This window comes from Cetorhinus maximus, chromosome 5, assembly GCF_964194155.1.
Source record: "Cetorhinus maximus chromosome 5, sCetMax3.hap1.1, whole genome shotgun sequence".
NCBI lineage: Eukaryota > Metazoa > Chordata > Chondrichthyes > Lamniformes > Cetorhinidae > Cetorhinus > Cetorhinus maximus.
In genome coordinates this window covers 135,788,296-135,811,686 of record NC_135883.1, presented here as the reverse complement: position 1 = coordinate 135,811,686, position 23,391 = coordinate 135,788,296, and the positions used below count along the sequence as shown (strand labels likewise).

General features: G+C 41.5%; 1 protein-coding gene across 2 annotated transcripts in view; it reads left to right on the top strand.

The window, feature by feature from the left end:
- hace1 (HECT domain and ankyrin repeat containing E3 ubiquitin protein ligase 1) overlaps positions 1 to 23,391 on the top strand; it is an 83,463-nt gene that overhangs the window by 17,749 nt on the left and 42,323 nt on the right. For both annotated transcript variants that reach the window (XM_078542490.1, XM_078542489.1), the window contains exons 6-10: positions 3,750 to 3,881; positions 6,898 to 6,980; positions 11,929 to 12,025; positions 20,036 to 20,137; positions 23,007 to 23,113. In XM_078542490.1, coding sequence (XP_078398616.1) covers positions 3,750 to 3,881; positions 6,898 to 6,980; positions 11,929 to 12,025; positions 20,036 to 20,137; positions 23,007 to 23,113 — 521 coding nt within the window. The remainder of the gene's footprint in view (positions 1 to 3,749; positions 3,882 to 6,897; positions 6,981 to 11,928; positions 12,026 to 20,035; positions 20,138 to 23,006; positions 23,114 to 23,391) is intronic.

Sequence of the window (23,391 nt, the reverse complement as noted above, 5' to 3'; positions counted from 1 at the left end):
ACATGTTGTGGGTTTGGAAGGTACTGTCTAAGGAGCCTTGGTGAGTTGCTGCAGTGCATCTTATAGATGGTACACACTGTTGCAACTGTGCGTCGGTGATGGAGAGAGTGAATGTTTGGAAGAGGTGCAATCAAGTGGGCTGCTTTGTCCTCGATGGTGCCCAGTTTCTTGAGTGTTGTTGGAGCTGTACTCATCCAGGCAGGTGGGGAGTATTCCACCACACTCTTGAGCTTGTAGATGGTGGACAGGCTTTGGGGAGACAGCAGGTGAGTTACTTGCCACAGGATTATAAGACATAAGACCATAAGACATAGGAACAGAAATTAGGCCATTCGGCCCTTCGAGTCTGCTCCACCATTCAATCATGGCTGATAAGTTTCTCAACCCCATTCTCCCGCCCTCTCCCCGTAACCTTTGATCCCCTTACCAATCAAGAGCCTATCTATCTCAGTCTTAAATACACTCAATGACCTGGCCTCCATAGCTTTCTGTAGCAATGAATTCCACAGATTCACCACTCTCTGGCTAAAGAAGTTTCTCCTCATCTCCGTTCCAAAAGGTCTTCCCTTTACTCTGAGGCTGTGCCCTCGGGTCCTAGTCTCTCCTACTAATGGAAACATCTTCCCCACGTCCACTCTATCCAGGCCTTTCAGTATTCTGTAAGTTTCAATCAGATCCCCCCCTCATCCTTCTAAACTCCATCGAGTATAGACCCAGAGTCCTCAAACGTTCCTCATATGTTAAGCCTTTCATTCCTGGGATCGTTCTCGTGAACCTCCTCTGGACCCTCTCCAGGACCAGCACATCCTTCCTGAGATACGGGGCCCAAAATTGCTCACAATATTCTAAATTTCGTCTGACCAGAGCCTTATAAAGCCTCAGCAGCACATCCCTGCTTTTATATTCTAGTCCTCTCGAAATAAATGCCAACATTGCATTTGCCTTCCTAACTACCGACTCAACCTGCAAGTTAACCTTAAGAGAATCCTGGTCTAGGACTCCCAAGTCCCTTTGCACTCCAGATTTCTGAATTCTCTCCACATTTAGAAAATAGTCTATGCCACTATTCTTCTTACCAAAGTGCATGACCTCACACTTCCCCAGGTTGTATTCCATCTGCCACTTCTTTGCCCATTCTCCTAACCTGTCCAAATCCTTCTGCAACCTCCCCGCCTCCTCAATACTACCTGTCCCTCCACCTATCTTTCTAGCCTCTGACCTGCTGTCGTAGCCACAGTATTCATATGGTTTGTCCAGTTCAGTTTCTGGTCAATAGTAACCCCCAGGATGTTGATAGTGGGGATTCAGTGGTAGTAATGCCATTGAATGTCAAGTGGAGACAGTTAGATTCTCTCTTGGTGATGATCATTGTCCGGCACTTGGGTGTCGCGAATATTACTTGCCACTTGTCAGCGCAAGCTTGAATGTTGTACAGTTCTTGCTGCATTTGGACATGGACTGCTTCAGCATCTGAGTCGTCGCGAATCTTGCTGAACATTGTGCAATCATCAGCGAACATCCCCACTTCTGGACTTATTTTGGAATGGAAGGTCATTGATGAATTATCTGAAGATGGTTGGACCTAGGACACTACCCTGTGGAACTCCTGCAGTGATGTCCTGGAACTGAGATGATTGACCTCCAACAATCAGAACTGTTTTCTTATGTGCTAGGTATGACTCCAACCAGTGGACAGTTTTCCCCCTGATTCCCATTGACTCCAATTTTGTTAGTGTGCCTTGATGCCACACTCCGTCACCTGCTGCCTAGATGTCAAGGGCAATCACTCTTGCCTCACCTCACCTCGGGATGTCAGCTCTTTTGCTCATATTTGAACCAAGGCTGTAATGAGGTCAGGAGCTGAGTGGCCCTAGTGGAATCCAAACTGAGAGTCAGTGAGCAGGATATTGCTAAGCAAGTGCCACTTGTTAGCACTGTTGATGACCCCTTCTATCACTTTACTAATGATGGAGAGTGGACTGATGGGGCGGTAATGGGCTGGGTTGAATTCGTCCTGTTTTTTGTGCACAGGACATACATGGGCAATTTTCCACACAACGCTGGCATCTACCCAGCTATATCTGTACTGGAACAGCTTTGCAAGGGGCGTGGCAAGCTCTGGAGCACAAGTCTTCAATACTATTGCAGGAATGTTGTCAGGGCCCATAGCCATTGCAGTATCCAGTGCCTTCAGCTGTTTTTTGATATCATGTGAGTGAATAGAATTGGCTGAAGGCTGGCATCTGTGATGCTGGGGTCTTCCGGCGGAGGCCGAGATAGGGTATCCACTTGGCACTTCTGGCTGAAGATTGTTGTGAATGCTTCAGCCTTATCTTTTGCACTGATGAGGGGATATTTGTGGAGGCTCCTCCTCCAGTGAGAATTGTCCCATCAGCATTCCTGACTGGATGTGGCAGGACTGCAAAGCTTAGAAATAAGACATAGGAGCAGAAATTAGGCCATTCGGCCCATCGAGTCTGCTCTGCCATTCAAACATTGCTAATAAGTTTCTCAACCCTATTCTCCCACCTTTGCCCCGTAACCTTTGATCCCCTTACCAATCAAGAACCTATCTATCTCGGTCTTAAATACACTCAATGACCTGGCCTCTACAGCCTTCTGTGGCAATGAATTCCATAGATTCACCACTCTCTGGCTAAAGAAGTTTCTTCTCATCTCTGTTCTAAAAGGTCTTCCCTTTACTCTGAGGCTGTGCCCTCAGGTCCTAGTCTCTCCTACTAATGGAAACATCTTCCCCACGTCCACTCTATCCAGGCCTTTCAGTATTCTGTTTCAATCAAATCCCCCCTCATCCTTCTAAAATCCATTGAGTATAGACCCAGAGTCCTCAAACGTTCCTCATATGTTAAGCCTTTCATTCCTGGGATCGTTCTCGTGAACTTCCTCTGGACCCTCTCCAGGGCTAGAACACCCTTCCTGAGGTACAGGGCCCAAAATTGCTCACAATATTCTAAATGTGGTCTGACCAGAGCCTTATAAAGCCTCAGCAGCACATCCCTGCTTTTATATTCTAGTCCTCTCGAAATAAATGATACGCTGGTTGTAGAATTGCTTAGCCCTGTCTATCACTTTTTGATTATACTGTTTGGCATGCAATTCGTCCTGTGTTGTAGCTTCAGCAGGTGGACATCTCGTTTTTATGTATGTCTGGTGCTGCTTCTGATATGCCCTCCTGCACTCTTCATTGAACCAGGCTTGGGGATCAACTTGAATTAACTTAGTAGACTAGTGCCTCAGCCATTTAGACACAGTTGCTGAGATTCTTCCAGTTTTGTACACAGTTTTCAAAAGTAGCAGAGCGATCTTCCCATCCGGGGTAATAGCTATACAGTAAATCAGCGAGATTTTGTTAACAACAAAGCTTGCATTCTAGCAGTACAAAAAGGAAGTTGTCGTCAATTCAAAATGCAGATTGCTTGATTGCATACACTAGAATTGCATCAAACTTGATGCTGGCACTCATTAAAATAATTAGAATTAGCTGAACTTGAGTATATGTGTGCTTAGTTCAGTGAAGCAGTGGGAGATTGAGGATAAATGCAGTAGTGTCCTGTGTTGCTGCTACAGAAACTATAACTTCAATCGGGAAGGATGTCATGATGACTTTGTTTAATTATCAATGGAAGTAATGGTGATGTCGAATAAGCATGCTTATTTCGAAGGAAGGTCTTGCTCTATAGCCAATGACTACAGCTTGCTAACGTTATGAAACAAATCTATTGCTGCAGATTCACTGGTTGGCTGTTAATGGGCGTACTGAGCTTCTTCATGACCTAGTTCAGCATGTTACCAATGTGGATGTCGAAGATGCAATGGGTCAGACTGCTTTACATGTGGCCTGTCAGAATGGGCATAAAACAGTGAGTATACATGGCTTTAAGAAAGTGGCTATCAGGCATTCATAACTTTTTTTCTGACCATCTGATAAGTTTTAATAGGCTGTTTAACTTCTTGGACTAAATTTGCATTTGGAGTCATTCTGAAATGCTTTTTAAACCCAAAGAACATGAAGCATTTATATTTGCTGTTTTTTTAAAATATGAGTGGAGAGCACATGATGTTCTAAAATTAAACTGGAATTTTTGCATTGGAATTTTTTTCTTGGTACATTTAAAAAAAATGGCAGATCCAAACCCTTTTTAGCTGAAGAGTGTTGTATACCAAATATGTGGTAGAGAACGTATTTTAACTTAACACACCAGTATACCAGCCTGAATCTGTCCTAACAGACGGATTTCCATTGTCCTGTAAAAATATCTCTCCTCTATATTTGCTGTTGTGCTCTCGCTCACTTCTACTACAGTATGGCCTTAATTCCACCCTTGGAGGGTGTGCAGCGGACTCGGGAGCAGCCTGGAAACAGACTGCCGACCGCGATCGACCCCTGACTCCAATTTCACACTGGCTGGCCAATTAACAGCCCGCCAGCATGAAATGTGCACTGAAAAGCTGAGTGCTGCCGGGGTTGAGGTGGGAAGAGAGCAGGCGATGACGTCACCGTGGGTGAGTGCCGTGAGAGAACTCCCTGAAGGCAGACAGCTGCCTCAGGGAGCTGCAGACCTTTAAATGATTAAATAAAGATGTAAAAAGTTGCAAAAAAATCACCATGCATCACAATCAAGCACCTGAAAGCACACCTGATAAAAAATACTGTCCACAAATATTTTTATTTATTTCATAACAGAGAGGTGAGGTTTGATGAAAAATGTAAAGGCTGCCTGGCCGATTCACCTGTCCGCCAACTATAAGGTTGGACCAGACCACGGAAAATCCCAGACCGTTGCGCCGTTAATGGGCTTAATTGCCTGCTTAATTGTTGGCGGATGCGCTTCTGACTTTTGCATGCGCCTGCCGTGCGAAATATCATGCGTGTGAGTGATGACATCAGGGCGCTTGCCCGACGTAATCTCACACGATTTTATGCCCGATCGGGTCAGGCATGTGCCCATCCACAGGACATAAAATTCTGCCCTATATGTTTTGTTCGCTCTTACTTTCAGCATTAGTAGGAATGCCACAGCCACTCCTCACATTGTTTCTTTGTCTTTCTCACTGCCCTCTGTAATGTGTGCTATGGCCATAGATCTCTTTCAAATTGCAAACACTGGTCCTCAGGAGAGAATGTCAACTGCTTAACCTGTATATGCTGGAGGCAATAAAGTTGATAAATCAGTTTTAGTTTTTATTGTTATTATGGAAGACAGGGAAAATGTTTGAAAAGATGCCAGTTGCATCAGCTCCCACCTTTCCTGTTCAATTCTTTTGATTGTGGCATTTTTACGGTTTTTACTCCAGACAGTTTTCTCTGATTCAGTATTTCAACCAACATCTTTAGGATGCCTTTTTGTATCTAGTATCTAGATCATTTGTAGACAATCGGGGCTCAAAAAGAAAATCATATTGTTCTGTGACTGAAAGAAGCCAATGCCATGACTAAAAGACAAAACCAAGTCTTCTATTGTCCGATGACGTCAGTTTTCTGTTTATGTAGAATTGAATTGTATTCATGGAATCAGAAAGACCATATTTGTGATAGTTAACATTTCTTACCAGTTAACATTTCTCATCAGATGTTGCATAGTTTTCCTAGATGTAGACCTATAGGCACTAGCCTAAGCTTGAACACAATTAATTTGGAGTTTTATTTTGGCAAAAGTGATGCTGTGTTTTGAGTGAAGTGCTTCTTTGTGTCAGCCATGGCTTAGTGGTAATAGATTTGCCTGAATTGGAAGGCTGTGAATTCAGTCCTCACTCTCTGAATCTGAATGCAATTTGGACTGCTACTTCACTGCAGAACTCTGCTTCTCTGTGCGAAACTATAGAATGAGACAGTGCAGAAGGAGACCATTAGACCATAGTGCCTGAAAGAGCTATCCAATTAATTCCACTGTTTCGCTGTAATCCTGCTAATTTTTCTCCTTCAAGTATTTATCCAGTTCGCTTTTGAAAGTTACTATTGAATCTGCTGCACCACCCTTTCAAGATGTGCATTCCAGACCATAACCTGCTGCATAAATTTATTTTCTCTCATGCCATCTCTGGTTGTTTTTGTCACTTATGTTAAACCTGTATGCCCTTATTACTCACCACTGCCACTGGAAACAGTTTCTCTTTTATTGACTCTATCAAAACGTTTCCTGATTTTTGAAAACCTCTGCCAAATCAGAGTTCTCTTTTGGGGTGAGATGCTAAGCCAACTACATGTTTGTCGTAAAACTCATCAGGTCTAACAGCATCTGTGGAGAGAAAAAAAAGAGTTAACGTTTTGAGTCCTTATGACTCTTCTTCAGCTCTGAAGAAGAGTCATGAGGACTCGAAATGTTAACGCTGGTTTTTTTTTCCTCTCCACAGATGCTGTTAGACCTGTTGAGTTTTTCCAGCATTTTCTGTTTTTGTTTCAGATTTCCAGCATCCGCAGTATTTGCTTTTATATACATGTTTGGCATCTCTGGTAGGGCCAAAATATACCCAGGTAGTGCTTTATGAAGATCAGGAGAGTTCTCCTGATGTCCTGGCTAACATTTATCCTTCAACCAACGTTGATAAATTATCTGTCATTCTCCTTGTGGAACTTGCAGTAGGCAATTTTGCTGCCACGTTTAGTTACATTACTGAAGTAATTGCACTTAAAGTAGTCCATTTGCTGTGAAGCATGTTTTATTTTGTATGATTCTGAGATGTGTGCTTTACTAACAAGGCTAGGCTTTATTGCCCACCCCTAATTGCCCTTGTAGGCAGTGGCCGTCTGCCTTCTAGAACCATGTGGCTAGATTCTCTGCTGTTGGAGATGGTCATTGTCTGGTACTTGTATGGTGTGAATATTATGTTTTGGATGCTCACTGAGATCTCCTTTGTCATCCTTTCTTCTTTTCACAGACAGTACTTTGCCTTCTTGATAGTGGTGCAGATATTAACCGGCCTAATGTTTCTGGAGCTACCCCTTTGTATTTTGCCTGCAGGTATTGTGGATTTCTTTTTTTAGGATTACACTGCCCACAAATTTATTTAAATCTGTTCAGTTTCACATTAGATATTTGTAATTGTATTATGTTTGTAGAACAAGTTTGACTTTGGAATTAAAAGTTCTTGAACCCACTTTTAAGATTCCTTAAGTTGTGTTATGACACAGCAGTTAGTAAAGGCTAAATTGTTTAAACTGCAGAGGAAAACTTGAACAACTGTCATAATGTATATTTTCAATTCGTATGTTTGAGATGCAGCTCTGAATTCAGGAATAAGACCTCGAGGTGTTTTATATAAAACTAAATTAAACATTTATTATTTTAACAACAAATTAAACATATACACATGTCTACAAATTACTACCATAATAACTTTTAAACAAATCCCCAAATTAATCACTCCCAGGTAAACCTCCACCAAGGTAACAGTAACCCATAGACTTTAAACAGACATCAGGCAAAGCGCATTTGACCTAATGAATTCAAAATGAGATTCCTTGCAAATTGGTTCCTTTGTTGACAGGCTGGTTACGTCTCAAATGCCACTGCCTTAAAATCCTCAAAGAACTCTAGCAAATTTGTCAAACATGATTTCACTTTCACAAAACCATGTTGACTCTGTTTGATTACGTTAAGCTTTTCTAAATGTACTGCTATTTCTCCCTTAATAATGGACTCTAGCAAATTCTAATAGACTCTCACATTTTCATGATAAATTGATTTCCACTGAAATGGAATAACTGTCTGCTGAGTTTAAAGATGAACAGCTCTAAACAGGAGCTGTGAATAATGTCATCTATTCATAGTTTTAAACAAAGTAAACCTGTGTTACTGTTTCATAAATACCAACAAGTCAAAACCAAAATTCATATTTGTATCATGTGTTTCCTCAAATGACACCATAGCAAAGTACTCACATCTAGTTATTAGATCGAAGTAAGCAACTAAACTACCATTTTGTATCTCTTATACTAGTTCCAGTACAGCTTGAAAAATCACAGAATAAGCTCTTTTAAAAGCTCTGACTGCAACCAAATTTTCTTTCAGCATTATATATATATATATATTGCTTCTTAAGCACAAGTTCATCAATTTGTGAAACTGCCTTTTCAGAAGTGAAAGCTAAAACAAAAACTATAGCCTTTTATGCAAAGTTCATAGGCCAAGAAAGTTACAGAACAGATTGGAGTCTAGGCAATGGCTATTGCCTCCATGCAGTTCATCAAAGTAGAAAGCTTATTCTGGGGCTCCAGCTTTTGTTGCAGATGTCAAGTGTGTCTCTTAAAATGGAAGATCTTTCAAGTATAGAAGCAGTTACATTCTAAGTGTATCTTGCTCTTGCTTTTCTCTTGCCTTCCTCTTGCCTAAAGTCTTTAATTTGACTGTCAAGTGCTGATCAATATTCTGTACTACTCAACTGTGCAGAGCCAGAACCTAAGCTGGTGGCTTTGATTTTCAGATCAATTCATGATGCTTCTCCATCAGATGTATAGTGTAGTTCTGTTCATGATGTGGCTGCATTAGCTGACCAGATGACTGTTTTTGGGTACCTGAAAACATAAATGCAGAAAGGCCAGGGTATGAGTCAACTGGGGTGGGTAGAAAGCAAGAGCTCCATGGTCACAACCATCTGCAGCTTGCATTTCATGTCAGATGGCAGGATGGGGGTGAGGTGGAGTTTGAGAAGAGGCATAAGGCAGGAACATCAGGCTATCCTGAATGTTCTTGGCAACACCAGATACAGCAGCTTCAGTAACAGCCGTCCATGTGATATTGCACACCCTCTCTTCTAGGGTGCTCAGTCAATGCAGATATGCCTATCTTCTGCCAGTTCTCACTGCTCCCTGTGGTTATGAGCCATCTTATCCTGCAAGAGAATGGGAAGAATGTCAGTGAAACATAGAAAGATAGAAAATAGGAGCAGGAGTCGGTCATTCAGCCCTTCGAGCCTGCTCTGCCATTCAGTATGATCATGAAGGATTTTGGGAGGAAATGAGGAGAAACTTATTCCAGTGCCAGAAGGTTCAGTAACCAGAGGGCACATTTCCAGAAGAGCCAGAGGCGAAATGAGAATGTAATCATGCAGCAAATTGTGATCTGGAATGCATTGCCTGAAAGGGTGGTGGAAGTAGATTCAATAATGTTCAAAAAGTAATTTGATAAACACTTGAAGTGGAAAATTTTATTGGACTATTGGGAAAGAAGGAGAATGGGGGTAATTGTATAGCTCTTTTGAAGGGTAGCTATAATGGGCTGGGTGGCCACCTTTTGTGCTGTAATATCTTCCGATTCTATGTTGATTGATCTGCAATACCTTTCCAGTATTTTCCAATTTTATGACCGTAAACACTTCAAGGTCCTTTAGTGATACCAGAACAGTGTAGACTTAGAAGCAACTAATGGACTTAAAACACAGTCTGTCAAATTCTTGGTCTGGTAATTTCCCTATTTACTGAAAAAGCTAACAATATGTACAGACAGTAGTGATGCAGAGCTATTTAGTTAATGACTGTCCAGGGAATACTGGAGCTAAAATGAATAGGTGTAATATTTGACTGTCGTGCATTGTTCTACCACTGAGTGTTTTATATTTGAGAGCAATTTATTAAAAACATTTAAATATTGGAAATATTCAATAGTCGCTGCACAAGGATACTGTGATTTGCTGTCTCCAATGTAATCGGACACAGGTTCATGTAATTTTCCCTTTTCCTACCTGATTTTTTTGCTTGCTTTTGGTGGGTTGCTGAGCAGCTTCCTTACTGTGAGAAGGTAGAAGTTAAGTCTCCTAAATCATTGCACAACTAAAAGCTCAAGGCCAGCAGTGGCACAGGCCTGGGAACAGACTATCTGTCTCATAGTTCAGCTGAGTGTCAGTCTGTTGTTCAGAGAACTAAAAAGTAAGTATTCCCAGGCTTTTCTATAATATGATTATATGATTATAGCTATGATTTTATATAGTTTATTGCATTGAAGTTCAATTCATGGTATGTTGACCACGTATTTATTTTTAAGAAACCATTTTTTAAAAAAGCTCTTTATATTTTAAACCAAGAGTTTTAATATGTAAGGTTGTTAACATTTAGTGTTTTTTACAGTTTGCAAGTACAGAAACTTTCTCAGTAAGAAAATTAGTTGAGCTGTTATTCTAAATGGTTTCTCAATTGCTGCAGAGGAATTTGGGGTCACAATCAGCCTACAAAATTCAATGACAATGTTTCAAAGCAGCATTACAAGAACACTGAATTGAAAAATGTAGGCAATTTCTACTACCTAAAATCAACGATTTCAAGTAAAATAAAGCTTGATGAGGAGATAGCTGCTCAAGCTGGTAGCGCTGCTACGGCATTTGGTGAGCTTTGGGCAAGAGCCTAGAAAAACTCCAAACTCTCAATTGCTACACGGATATGAATCTGTAATGTCTGTGTGCTAATTAGACTGCAGTATGGTGCTGAACCTTGGGCTTCATATCAGAAGCAGGAAGGCATATTGAATTCCTTTCATATGCGTTGCTTGAGAAAGATCCTTGGGATCCATTGGCAGCATAGCATCCCCAACACAAAAGTACTTCAGCTTTCCAACTCTAGGTACGATGGCATGTTAGAGTGGGTTAAAAACAGAAAATGCTCAATACTCAGCAGATCAGGCAATCCTAATGAAGGGTCACCAACCTGAAATGTTAATGGTGTTTCTCTGTCCACAGATGCTGCCTGACCTGCTGCGCATTTCCTGTTTTTATTTCAGATCTGCAGTATTTAATTTTGTGTTGTTTGTGGAATGGATGATGGTTGCCTACCAAACGATGTACTGTGTGGAGAGCTTGATGGTGCGAGTAGACCCATTAGGTGACCAAAACTAAGATAAAAGAATTCATGCAAACAAGATATCATTTCATGCCAGATTGACTTCTCCAGCCTGCATATGACAGAAGCACTTGGCACCAAAATCTCCACACTGGAGAATGGCAATTTTGAAGAACTACTCACTGCCACAGAAAATGCGATCACAGGAAGGAGTGTGCGGCAGTAGCCCCTGCATCAGTGAATGACGACTTGCAATGTACCCACTACATACAACATTGCTCGAATTGGACTGTATCGCAACCTAAACTCTCAGCAGATGAGCAGTGGATATGAATGACTGGCAAGAATGCAAAGTCAGAATAACAATCTGTATGACATTTGTTTGTATGGCATTTATCTAGTTGAAAGTATTCTAGGCACTTTGTGCCTCCTTCATTTGGAGGTTTCTGTTGGGAACTACCACTGAAACAAAGCAAAGTGGATATTGCTTGTAGTACTTGTATAAGGTCCACCACTTAAGGTCTGCCCTTTGGCGTCTGATGTGCATATTCCCTGTTATTGGGACCATTGACATAGACTTCTGCTCAATTTTGCATTTATTTCATTGTTGGCTTGCAAAAGAACCTGTACTCAGATTTTCCAGAGGCAATTTGGCAACAACAAGAAGAAACTTAATTACTGAAAACAGTAATTTAAGGTACCATTGAATAATACAGGTTTCATGCAGTCCAGTTTTCTTGTTTTTTTCCTTTTCGCACTGAGTACTGGAATTAAAAAAACACACACACTTTCATGCTACCTAGTCCTGATGCTTATCTTGAGCTTGCGATGAAACTGTATATATAGATCATCTGGTAGTGATTTGGAGTAGATATTCTGGCTGATTTCTTTTCCTCCTTCCCCAAAACTCAAGCCGCTCAGATCAGATTTAACATTCCAGTAGCAGAATGAGCATGGACCTAGGGGTGAACCATGGACACTTCTAGCTCCATGTCATATCTGTATTCTGAATTTATTCTTGACCCATCATATATTTTCTACAAGTGAGTGCTACAAAAAAAGAGCTGAGTTGATTTAAAGCACAATGTAATGAATAGGCGTAAATTATGAAGTTGTCTAATTTACCTATCAATGTATTGCAGTCATGGCCAAAGGGATACAGCACAGATCCTGATTTCAAGGGGAGCCAAGTATTTACCTGACAAAAATGGCGTTACTCCACTGGATCTCTGTGTACAGGTACAAACTGAACTTCTGCTATTGTGATTAGGAAATATACTTTGCTCTTTATTTTACAATCAAGGGAGGAATAGAAACTGGATTCTAGACTGTTGAAGTATATTTTTCAGCAGTAGAATAAGCTTTGTTACATGCAAACCAGGAGCAGGAGTAAACCATTCAGCCCCTCAACCTTGCTCTGCCACTTGATAAGATCATGGCTGATCAGACTGTGACCCCCAACTCTCCTGTCATTCCCCCAATATGCCTTCACTCCCTGCCAATCAAGAATCTATCTGACTCTGCCTTAAAAATATTCAATAACCCTGCCTCCACCACTCTCTGGGGAAGAGAATTGCACAGGCTCATGATCCTCTGAGAGAAAAGATTTCTCCTCATCTCCGTCTTAAATGGTCTCTCCTAGATCTAGTCTCTCCCACAAGGGGAAACATCTTTTCAGCATCTACCCTGCCAAATTCACTCAGGATCTTATGTTTCAATAAGATCATCTCTTATTCTTCTAAACTCCCAACGAGTACAGGGCCAACCTGTCCAACCTTTCTTCATAAGATTACACCTTCATCCCAGAAATCAGTTGAGTGAATCTACTTGGAACTGCTTCTAATGAAATTATATCCCTTCTTAAATAAGGAGACCAAAACTGTATACAGTACTCCAGATGTGGTCTCACCAATGCCCTGTACAACTACAGCAAAACTTCGCTACTTTTATATTCCATTCCCCTTGCAATAAACAACAACATTCCTTTTGCCTTCCTAATCACTTGCTGTACTTGCATACTACCATTTCTCTCCATTTAAATAATATGCTGCTTTTTGACTCTTCCTGTCAAAGTGGACATGTTCACATTTTCCCACATTGTACTCCATCTGCCAAATTTTAGCCCACTCACTTAACCTATCTGCATCCTTTTGCAGGCCCTTTATGTCTCTTTCACAATTTATTCTCCTACCCATCTTTGTGTCATCAGCAAATTTAGCAACCAAACGTTATGTCCCTTCATTCAAGTCATTAGTATAGCTTGTGAGTAGTTGAGGCTCCAATATTAACTCCTGTGGCACTCTACTTGTCACATCTTGCCAACCCAAAAAGACCCATTTATGCCTACTCTCTGCTTCCTGTTAGCCAACTCATCCTCTATTCATGCTAATATGTTCCCCCATACATCATGAGCTCTTATTTTGTGTAGTAGTTAGTCTTTGATGTGGCACCTTGTCAAATGCCTTTTGGAAATCTAAGTACGCCACATCTACAGGTTCCCCTTTATCCACGTTGCTTGTTACTTCCTCAAAGAACTCTAATAAAGTAGTCACACAATTTCCCTTTCACAAAGCCACGTTGACTCTGCCTGATTGCATTGAGATTTTCTGAGTGCCCTGCCAAAACCTGCTTTATAATAGATTCCAGCATTTTCCCTATGACAGATGTTAAGCTAACTGGCCTGTAGTTCTTGCTTTCTGACTCCCTCTTTCCTGAACAGAGGAATTGCATTCCCTATTTTCCAATCTGATGGGATCTTCCCTGAATCTAGGGAATTTTGGAGAATTAAAACCAATGCATCTACTCTCTCAGCAGCCGCTTCTTTTAAGACCCTTGGATGAAGTCCACCCGGACCTGGGGACTTGTCTTTAGTTCTAATAATTTTTTTCAATACCCTTTCCCTGATGATTAATTATAATTCCTCCCTCTTTTTCACCTCTTGATGCACACTTTTTTTTTGGGTTGTTATTTGTATCTTCTGCAGTGAAGACAGATGCAAGACATTTGTTCAATTCATCCGCCAACTCCTTATTTTCTGTTATTAATTCCCCTAGACACTCTGTAGAGGACCAACACTCACTTTGGCTACTCTTTTCCATTTTAAATATCTGTAGAAACTCTTGCTATCTGTTATATTTCTAGCTAGCTTTCTCTCATTCTTTAAGTTTTCCCTCCTTATATTTTTTAGTCATTTTTTGCTGGTTTTTATAATCCGTCCGATCTTCTGACCTGCCATTAATCTTTGCGGAATTGTACACTTTCATTTTGATGCTGTCTTTAAGTTCCTTAGTTAGCCTTGCATGGTGCATCCGACTCTTCCCCTTTCTCACTGGAATGTATCGTTGCTGATTGTTATGAAATACTTTCTTAAAACGTCTGCCTCTGCATCTCTACTGACCTCTCCCTTAACCTAATTTCCTAGTACACTTTAGCCAGTTCTGTTTCAAATACTCATAATTGTGAACATACATACAAACATACGAATTAGGAGCAAGAGTAGGCCACTCAGTCCCTCGAGCCTGCTCCACCATTCAATAAAATTATGGCTGACCTGATTATAACATCAACTCCACATTTTCACCTACCCCTAATAACTTTCATCCCTTGCATAGCAAGAACCTATTTAGCTGTGCCTTAAAAATATTCAAAGACACTGGGCAGAATTTTCTGCCTGTCAGGTGGGCGGGTCCGACCCAATCTCCGGGGGGCAGGGAGCTGATCTCCGCCGGAGAAGCGGGCCCCACCTCCGTTTTCGTGGGTGGGCCAATTCAGGCCCGCCCAGCGTGACATCCGGTGGGAAGCACTTTGCGCTTCCTGTGCGGGCGGGTGGGGATTCCCCAAAAGCGAGAGTGCGCTCTTTGGTGCATGCACACGAAAGAGCGCACATCTCCCTGATGCTAAGTGCTGCCTCAGGGAGATCGCTGACACTTTAAAAATATGAAAAATAGAGAAAAAAAAATTCTCTAACATGTCCCCCTCATGTGACAATGTCACATGAGATGGGAAATGTTCATAATTTACATAATAACTTTATTAAAATGTTTAAAACCCTGCATGAAACCTCATCCCGCCAGTGGATGAGGTTTCATGTTTTATCTATTTGCCGCCGGGGCTCCCGGCCTGCCCGCCAACCTTAAGGTTGGACGGGCAGGTCCTTTAATTGTTTAATTATTTAATTTATTTAATTGTTTAATTTGATTTTGCTGCGGGCCTGCCTTCCTGAAAATTTAAATGGACGGGGATGACGTCGAGGGTTCCACCCGATGTCATCCCGTGTCATTTTATGCGTCGGTGAGCGGGCCCTGCCCCCTGCTCGCCGAAGGCAAAATTCTGCCCACTGTTTCTACCCCCTTTTGAGGAAGAGTTCCAACAACACCCGACCCTCTGAGAGAAAAAAATTTCTCCTCATCTCTCTGTCTTAAATATGTGACCCCTTATTTTTAAACAGTGACTCCTGATTCTTTATTCTTTCCCAAGAGGAAATATCCTTTCCACATCCACCCTGTCAAGACCCTTCAGGATCTTATGTTTCAATCAAGTTGCCTCTTACTCTCTTCAGCTCCAGTGGATACAAACCTAGCCTGTCTAGCTTTTCCTTATAAGACAACCCTGCCATTCCAGGTATTAGTCTAGTAAACCTTCTCTGAACTGCTTCCAACACATTTACATCCTTCCTTAAATGAGGAGACCCAGTACTGTACACAGTACCCCAGATGTGGCCTCACCAATGCCCTGTATAACCGAAGCATAACCTCTATTTTTGTATTCGATTCCTCTTGCAATAAATAACATTCTATTAGCTTTCCCAATTACTTGCTGTACCTGCAAACTAACCTATTGTGATTCATGCGTTAGGATACTCAGATCACTCCGAATCTCTGAGCTCTGCAATCTCTCCCATTTCGATAGTCTGCTTTTTTATTCTTTCTACCAAAATGGACAGTTTCACATTTTCCCACATTATACTCCATTTACCAGATCTTTGCACACTCACTTAATCTGACCATGCCCCTTTATAACCTCCTTATGTCTTCACAAATTAATTTCCTACCTATCTTTGTATCATCAGCAAATTTAGCAACCATACCTTCGTCCAAGTCATTTATATAAATTGTAAAATGTTGAAGCCCCACCACTGATCCTTGTGGCACATCATTTGTTACATCTTGCCAACCAGAAAGTGACCCATTCTACTATCCATGCCAATATTTTACAGCGATATGTTACCTGACACCGGGTAGGCAACACAGCTTTCTGGACTCTTGCTCTTTGCTGCAGAGAACAGTATCAATCCCCTTCACTATACTGTTCCCTATTATAACTACATTCCTTTTTTCTCTCTCTCCACCCCCCTTCCTGTACCACAGTGCAGTAGTCAGTCATCTCATCTACCCTGCAGCCGCACTCTCATCCAAACAAGTTAAAAGAACCTCAAACCTGTGAGACAATTGCAGAGGCTGAGGTTTCTGCACTCCTGTCCTCTGGGTCCCCTTACCTGCCTCACTCACAGTTACACCCACCTGTCCCTGACCACTGGCCAAACCAGAAGACCCTTTCCTAAGGGGCATGATTGCCTCCTGGTTCAAAGTGTCTAGGTAACTTTTGCCCTTCTTGATGCATTGCAGAGTCTGCAGCTCCGCATCCAGCTCAATGTCAGCTGAAACACCTCGAGCCACAAACACTTACTGCAGACATATTTTCCCTGGATCACAATGGCATCCAGGAGCTCCCTTATTGGCCTTGTTGCCCTTTTTTAAGTTAAAAACACTACTCTTAGACCCTCTCTTCTCTCCCTCAAACTGTATACCATATTCAGTCATATGATCAATGCTACCTAGGGGTGCCTTTACTCTAAGGTCATGAATTAATCCTGCCTCATTGCACATTACCAGATCTGGAATAGCCAGCTTTCTGGTTGGCCCAAGAACTTGTTGCTCTAAGAAATTGTCCTGAAAACACTGGGCTGAATTTTTACATCGGCAAGAAGGGGGCGGGGCCCGCTCGCCGACGCAGGATGACGGGAATCCCCGACATCATCCTGCCCCATTTAAATCTTCAGGAAGGCGGGGGCACAGCGCGATCAGCTGTCCGCCCACCGACCTGTCAATGGCCAATTGAAGCCATTGACAGGATAATTAAAACAATTAAAGGACCTGCCCGTCCAACCTAAAGCTTGGTGGACAGGCCTGGAACCCCGGCGGGCTTCTGAAAAAACATGAAACCTCATCCACTGGCGGGATGAGGTTTCATGTCAGTTTTTTAAAAGTTTATTAAAGTTTTTGTGCAATTTATTAACATGTCCCATCTCGTGTGACATTGTCACATGAGGGGGACATGTTAATGATTTTTTTATTTTTCTATTTTTAAAGTTTGAAAACCTTTCAGTGATCTCCCTGAGGCAGCACTTTACCTCAGGGAGATGTGTGCTCTTTCGTGCGCATGCACGAAAGAGTGCACTCTCGCATTTGGGGAATACCCCCCTGCCTGCACAAGAAGCGCATTGCGCTTCCCAGCAGACGTCATGCTGGGTGGGCCTTAATTGGCCCACCCACTTAAAATGGCGGAGGGGCTTGCTTCTCTGGCAGGGATCGGCTCCCTGCCCGCCGGAGATTGGGTCGGGCCCACCCGCCCGACAAGCAAAAAAATTCAGCCCCCTATGAACTCATCTTCCAGGCTCCCTCTGCCAATCTGATTCATCAAATCCATATGTATATTAAAATAACCATGATCATCACTGTGCCTTTCTTACAAGTCTCCTTTTTTCCTGTATACCTCGTCCTACAGTGTAGTTACTGTTCAGGAACCTATAAACTACCCCCACATGTGACTTCTTACTATTGCTATTTTTTATCTCTGCCCAAACTGACACTATATCTTGAACTTTAGAGCTAAGATCATTTCTCTCTGTTGTGCTAATGTCACCCTTCATTAACACAGCTACCCCTCCACCTTTCCTCACTTTTAGTATCATGAATCCTTGAATATTCAGGTCCCAGCCTTTGCCACCTTGGCTATTATTTCTATTTGAGTTGACAATTCATGCATTTTGTTACAAATGTTACATCACATTCAGATACAGAGCCTTTAGTTCTGTCTTTTTACTATTTTTGCCACTTTCTACCCTTATCTGCTGGTTCACTCCTTAGTTTGTCTGCTTTGTCCCTGCCTGCCATGATCTGATCATTATTACACCTGGGTGAATTATGAAATGGTTCTCAATTCTGAACTGAGCTATGGAGGAATGTACAGTACTGCTTGTCCATCTCCTATTACGCCTGTTAGAATAGATAATTTATGTAGTTTGGCCTAGGTGGGCCAAATAGCCTTTTTCTCATTTCTCATTCTGTGCTTCACAATGGAGTTTTTTCTGTGAGTATGCCTCTTTGCTTTGATGTGTTTCCTGGTATATGGAACAGGGTTGATGGCATCTAAGTATTGGGTTATCCTTTGTCCCTTCTTCCCCGACCGACCTCCCTTCCCCTCCACCTCACTACTCAGCCAAGTTTCTCACCACACATCTGGTATGTAATTACGATCCCCTTGCAGATTGAAATCTGTGTGTACACTTTCATCACCTTTGGGATAGGTTGTTTTAAGCTGTTCTAATTAGCCTTAGCTCTACCAACTTTGCCCAAACTCTGACCCATGTCCTCTCCCAATGTTCATTTTTGCTGCGTTGACCTCTTATACCCTTCAGTTCATAGTATTATGCATTATTTATAGCACAGAACAGGCCATTCATTCCAACAGGTCTGTGATGCTGTTTAATAACATATGAGTCTCTTCCCCACCTTTCTTCATCTGACCCCGTGTTTAACATAGCCTTTAATTCTTTTCTCAGTCATGTTTATCTAGCTTTCCCTTATATGGATCCACAATTAAGCCTTGTGCTACAGTGTTTCACATTCTTTACCCAGAAAGTGGTTAGAAGTTTCTCCTGAATTCTCTGTTGGATTTATTATTGACTTATATTTATTGCCCCTTGTTCATATATGCTTATATATTTTTTCTATTTTATTTTGGAAGTCGTGTGATGACACTAGTTCAACAGTTATTTAACTAGCCTGAGCTGGCAGGCTTGAAATAAAAGTTGCTTGCAATAGAATATCTTTTAGTCCCTTATAGAAAATATGCAATTCATTGGTGAAGCAAATCTTGCTGATTAAAGCCCATGCGATTAAAGGGGCTTAGAACTTTTTCTAGCAGGTGTAAAGCCTGCTCAGGAGCACAGCTTGAAGTAAATTAGCTCAAGTGTCAAAGCATTCCAGCACCCCAGCAGTATTCAGTTCCATCTCACCACACCCGCCCCCAACCAGCCCAAAGCCCCCAACTCACCTTGTGGAATTCTTGGCTGCTGTCTGGAGAGTCGGCATTGTTGGGGAGTGTGCTGGGAGGGGGGGAATGAGCAATATTTGGGTGGTAGTGGGGGGGGGGGGGTGGGGGATGGGTAGGAGAGTGTGGGGAGAGGGTGAGCACTGTCAGGGTGACAACTCTGTTTAAAAACAGCGTAAATCAGTGACCTGGAGACAGACCTTGAAAGGGGTGTGTCTTCAGTTCATGACAAGGAGTCGTGGCTTTGCTGGAATTGTGCTCGCCACTTGGGCTTCAGACTCCGCTCATCGCTGGAGCCAAGACCAGAAGGCTCTTGGTAAGTGGGCAGTTTAAATCGCAGTCACTGGGTGTGTCAGCTCGGTGGCTGAATGGAAGATCTGGGCCATTATGTAATTACATGTTATTAAGTTGATTGACGTGAACAAAGACAAGTTTAAAAAAAAACGAAATGTAACTTTTCTATGAAAGCACTACAGCTAGCCTTTTTAATGAGAACTATTTTTTGATTGGTGCATACGAACGATACCTTCTAGAGCATTGGTATTTTCCTCCTCTTCCTGCAATGGTAACACCAGGCATGGGTTCGGTCTGTTCTGAAGGCACTACTGAATTCTGCTAACGTTCTTCAAGACTTTTAAACAGCTAAGAATAGCTTGCAAGTTCCAGTTGCTGCTGAACAGTTCTTTAAACAGCATACAGGACTTTAGCTATTTTACTAAGCCTTAGTTGATCAGAAAGAGGAGCGATTTAGATTATGGTACCACTGATGTTTGGCAATAGGCCAACTATGTTTTGTATATATAGGCCATTGTCTTGGCCTTTTCACTAATATCTGTATGAAGATTTACAATTTTTTAACTTATTTGAGAAACTAAATAATCAAAAATATAACTTCTTGTGATCCTTTTGCCTCTTCAGGGAGGGTATGGGGAGACATGTCAAATTTTAATCCAGCATCATCCCAGACTCTTCCAAACGCTTATTCAGATGACTCAGAATGAAGATATCAAAGAGAACATGGTAATATTCTTTTAACTTAATTCGTGAGACTAGTTACGGATTTTAAATGTCCTGTGTAACCTACTGTATAGAATAAAATATGCAAACAATGATGGACAAGAAAAGATGCTCTCGTCCATCCAGTCTGTCCCACACAATATCAGATATACACTGTCCACACCAAGGGATTGCCTGGGAGTGGCACAAAATGGATTTAAAAACTCAGGCCAATTTGGGGGAAAAATAAGAAATTCCCCTCCCCTATAAACAAAACCATAGCGATCAAAGCTTGTCCAGGAAATGGCCCTGGCTCTGATAATTCCTTGTATTATCTATCTTTTACCTCCCTAGTCTGAACAAATTCAACCTGTACTTGAAGGAATGCAGCAAATTTGATGGCCATTGCACGAGCCAGTAGCCTGTTTCCAGAGCCCACATAACCATCTCCTCACTCTAAACCTAGATCTGAGTTAATACAAATTAAAATTTTGATCCCCTGGTCCTAACCTCCTGGTATTAACTGGAACAAATGGTCAACTTGATTGCCTTCATTATCTTATAAACATCAATCAGATCACCCCATAGCCTGTGTTGTCCATAGAGTCCCAGCTTTTTTCAGTCTATCTTGATAACTAAAATGCAAAAAGTGGGTATTAGTCTTCTGGCCCTCCCTCTGTACCCTTTCTAAAACCTCAGTATCAGGCACCTTGCAAAGAGTCCAAAATAGTTTTCCAACTGAGCCCTGACCAAGGTCTTGCACAAAAATAACTTGTACCCTAATATAGCATTCTAAAAGTAGTAAAGCTTCCCCAGGAGCATTAACACACAAAGTTTTACCTTGAGCAACACTGTGGTCCAAGGGATAGGTTTCGAGGAGCAGCTTTAAAGGATAAAGGAGAGGTATATAGGCAAAGAGGTTTAGGGAGGGAATTGCAGAGTTTAGGGTGTGCACAGCTGAAGCCACAGCCAGCAATGGTGGAGTGATTAAAATCAGGGATGCTCAGGCCAGAATTGGAGTGCAGGTACATCAAAGGTTAGAGGGCTGGAGGAGGCTGCAGAAATTAGGGAGGGGAAGCCTTGGAGGGATTTGAAAACAAGGATTTTAAAGTTGATGGCTACTGATTAAGCAGCACAATGTAGGCCAGTGAGCACAGTTTAACTTTATTAAGGATGCAACATGGGAGGCAGACTGGGCAAAACCATTGGAATAGTGAAGCCTACAAGTGACAGAGGCATGTGTGAGGGTTCCAGCAGAAGATATAGTGAGGCAAGGATGCAGACGGGCAATGTTATGGGTGTGGAAATTGGTAGTCTTAGTGATGGTGCAGCTGTGTGGTCAGAAGAACAATTTGGGGTCAGATATGACATCGAGGTTATATAGATGGTGAGAGTAGTCTGGTTTAGCTTCAGACAATTGCCAAGGAGAGGAATGCAATTGGTGACTAGGCAACAGAGCTAGTGGTGGGATCTGAAAACAGTAGCTTCAGTCTTCCCAATATTTAATTGTATGAAATTCCTGCTCATCCAATACTGGATTTTAGACAAGCAGTTTGAAAATTTGCTAACACTGGTGAAGTCAAGAGAGGTGGTGGTGAGGTAGACTGGGTTAGTTTACATGTAGAAGCTGCTTTTGGACAGTGTTACTGAGGACAAAATAATATGCTTTGCCTTACAGTCAATTGTCCTACAAATAAATACACTCCAACACCCCACTTGCTCTTGCTATTATTTTATGGCACAGCTCATAAAATTCAGAGATCTATGCACTAGAACACCCAGATCTATTTTCCCTCTTTCTTTAATGCTTTTCCCAAAGCATGCATACATGAATGTTGAGCATTCATCCTTCCCATATGCATAAAGCTACATTTTCCAAATTAAACACCTTTTCAAAATCATGAGCCCAGTTCCCCCAAAATATCAAAATCTGCCTGAAGTAACTGAACATCGCCTACACTTGCACAGAGCTTGGCATCATCTACAGATTTGTCAATCGTGTCCCCAAAAATTACATCTAGATTATTAATAAAAAATGGTCAAGAACAATGTTCTCAACACCAATGCCTGTGGGACATCACTGGCGACCAGTCTCCAAACAGATCCAAATCCATCTATAATTACTTTCTGCCTATGTTCTTCAGACAATCCTCAATCCAGCTCAATTATTAACACTAATACCAGTAGTGGCATCTATCTTGTATAGTGAAGCCTCTTGTGTATTATTTTGTCAAAGGCTTGAACAAATGCACCAAATCTCCGAGCAATATATAGTGCTGACACTGCTTAATGGAGCTAAGGCTTCAGATGTTAATTATAAATTCCAGTATGATTGATCTGTGTAATTTTTAATCTTTCACTATAATCTAGTATTACACCATTTTAAGAAAATCTTTGGGCAATGTTTTGTACTTTATGCAATTTAATTGTATTTAATTTCACGAAATCTTGTAATAACAAAGTTTATAACCTGTAAATTCTGCTTTTTAAAAATTGTGGAATCTGATTTTAATAGCATTTGAAGTTAAACTTCTTGAAAATGGAAACCTCTAGGAGTGCGGTTGTTTTGACAGATATTCAGGAACTTTAAAAGCTGCTGCAATTTTTCAGTTAAAAAAGGCTGCTGCCATTACTTTTTAATTCTCTTTGGATCTCCCATCTATTTCTGTAATTAGAACATTTAAGCAGGGAGACCTGTTCAATCTTAACTAACTTCAGAAGAAATCTGTTTCCTAATACTTATGCATCTTTGAGAATGATTAAGATGTATCAACATTAAATTGTTGCAAGCTAATTTTAACTTTGAGCTCCTGGTTACTTTGCAGAAAGCTTCGTTATTTGTCATTCGTTTTGTGTTTCATAAGCATTTTAGATTGGTTTCTTTTCTTTTTAGCTGCGTCAGGTTCTTGAGCACCTGTGTCCACAGAATGAAAGTCAGTATCAGAAGATCTTGACCAGTCTTGCTGAAGTTGCTACAACAAATGGTCACAAGTTGCTTAGGTGAGTTAAGAAGTGCAGTTGGACCCAAATGCAGTTTTGACTCTAATTTCAGTCCCTTCAGCACAGCTTACCAATAGCATTTGAAGGGGAATCTGTTAGTGGAAGGTTAAATACTAAGTAATTACATGGATCTCTTATGGGGAATTGGCCAAATTTTTAATTTCAAAATCAGTTTTTTCTCACTTGTCCAAGCCTGGGTCACTGGCCCTTCAATAATTCTTTTGTGCTGAGTGATCAAATTATCATCCTTTCTCCAGAACAATGAAGGACCAAAGGCC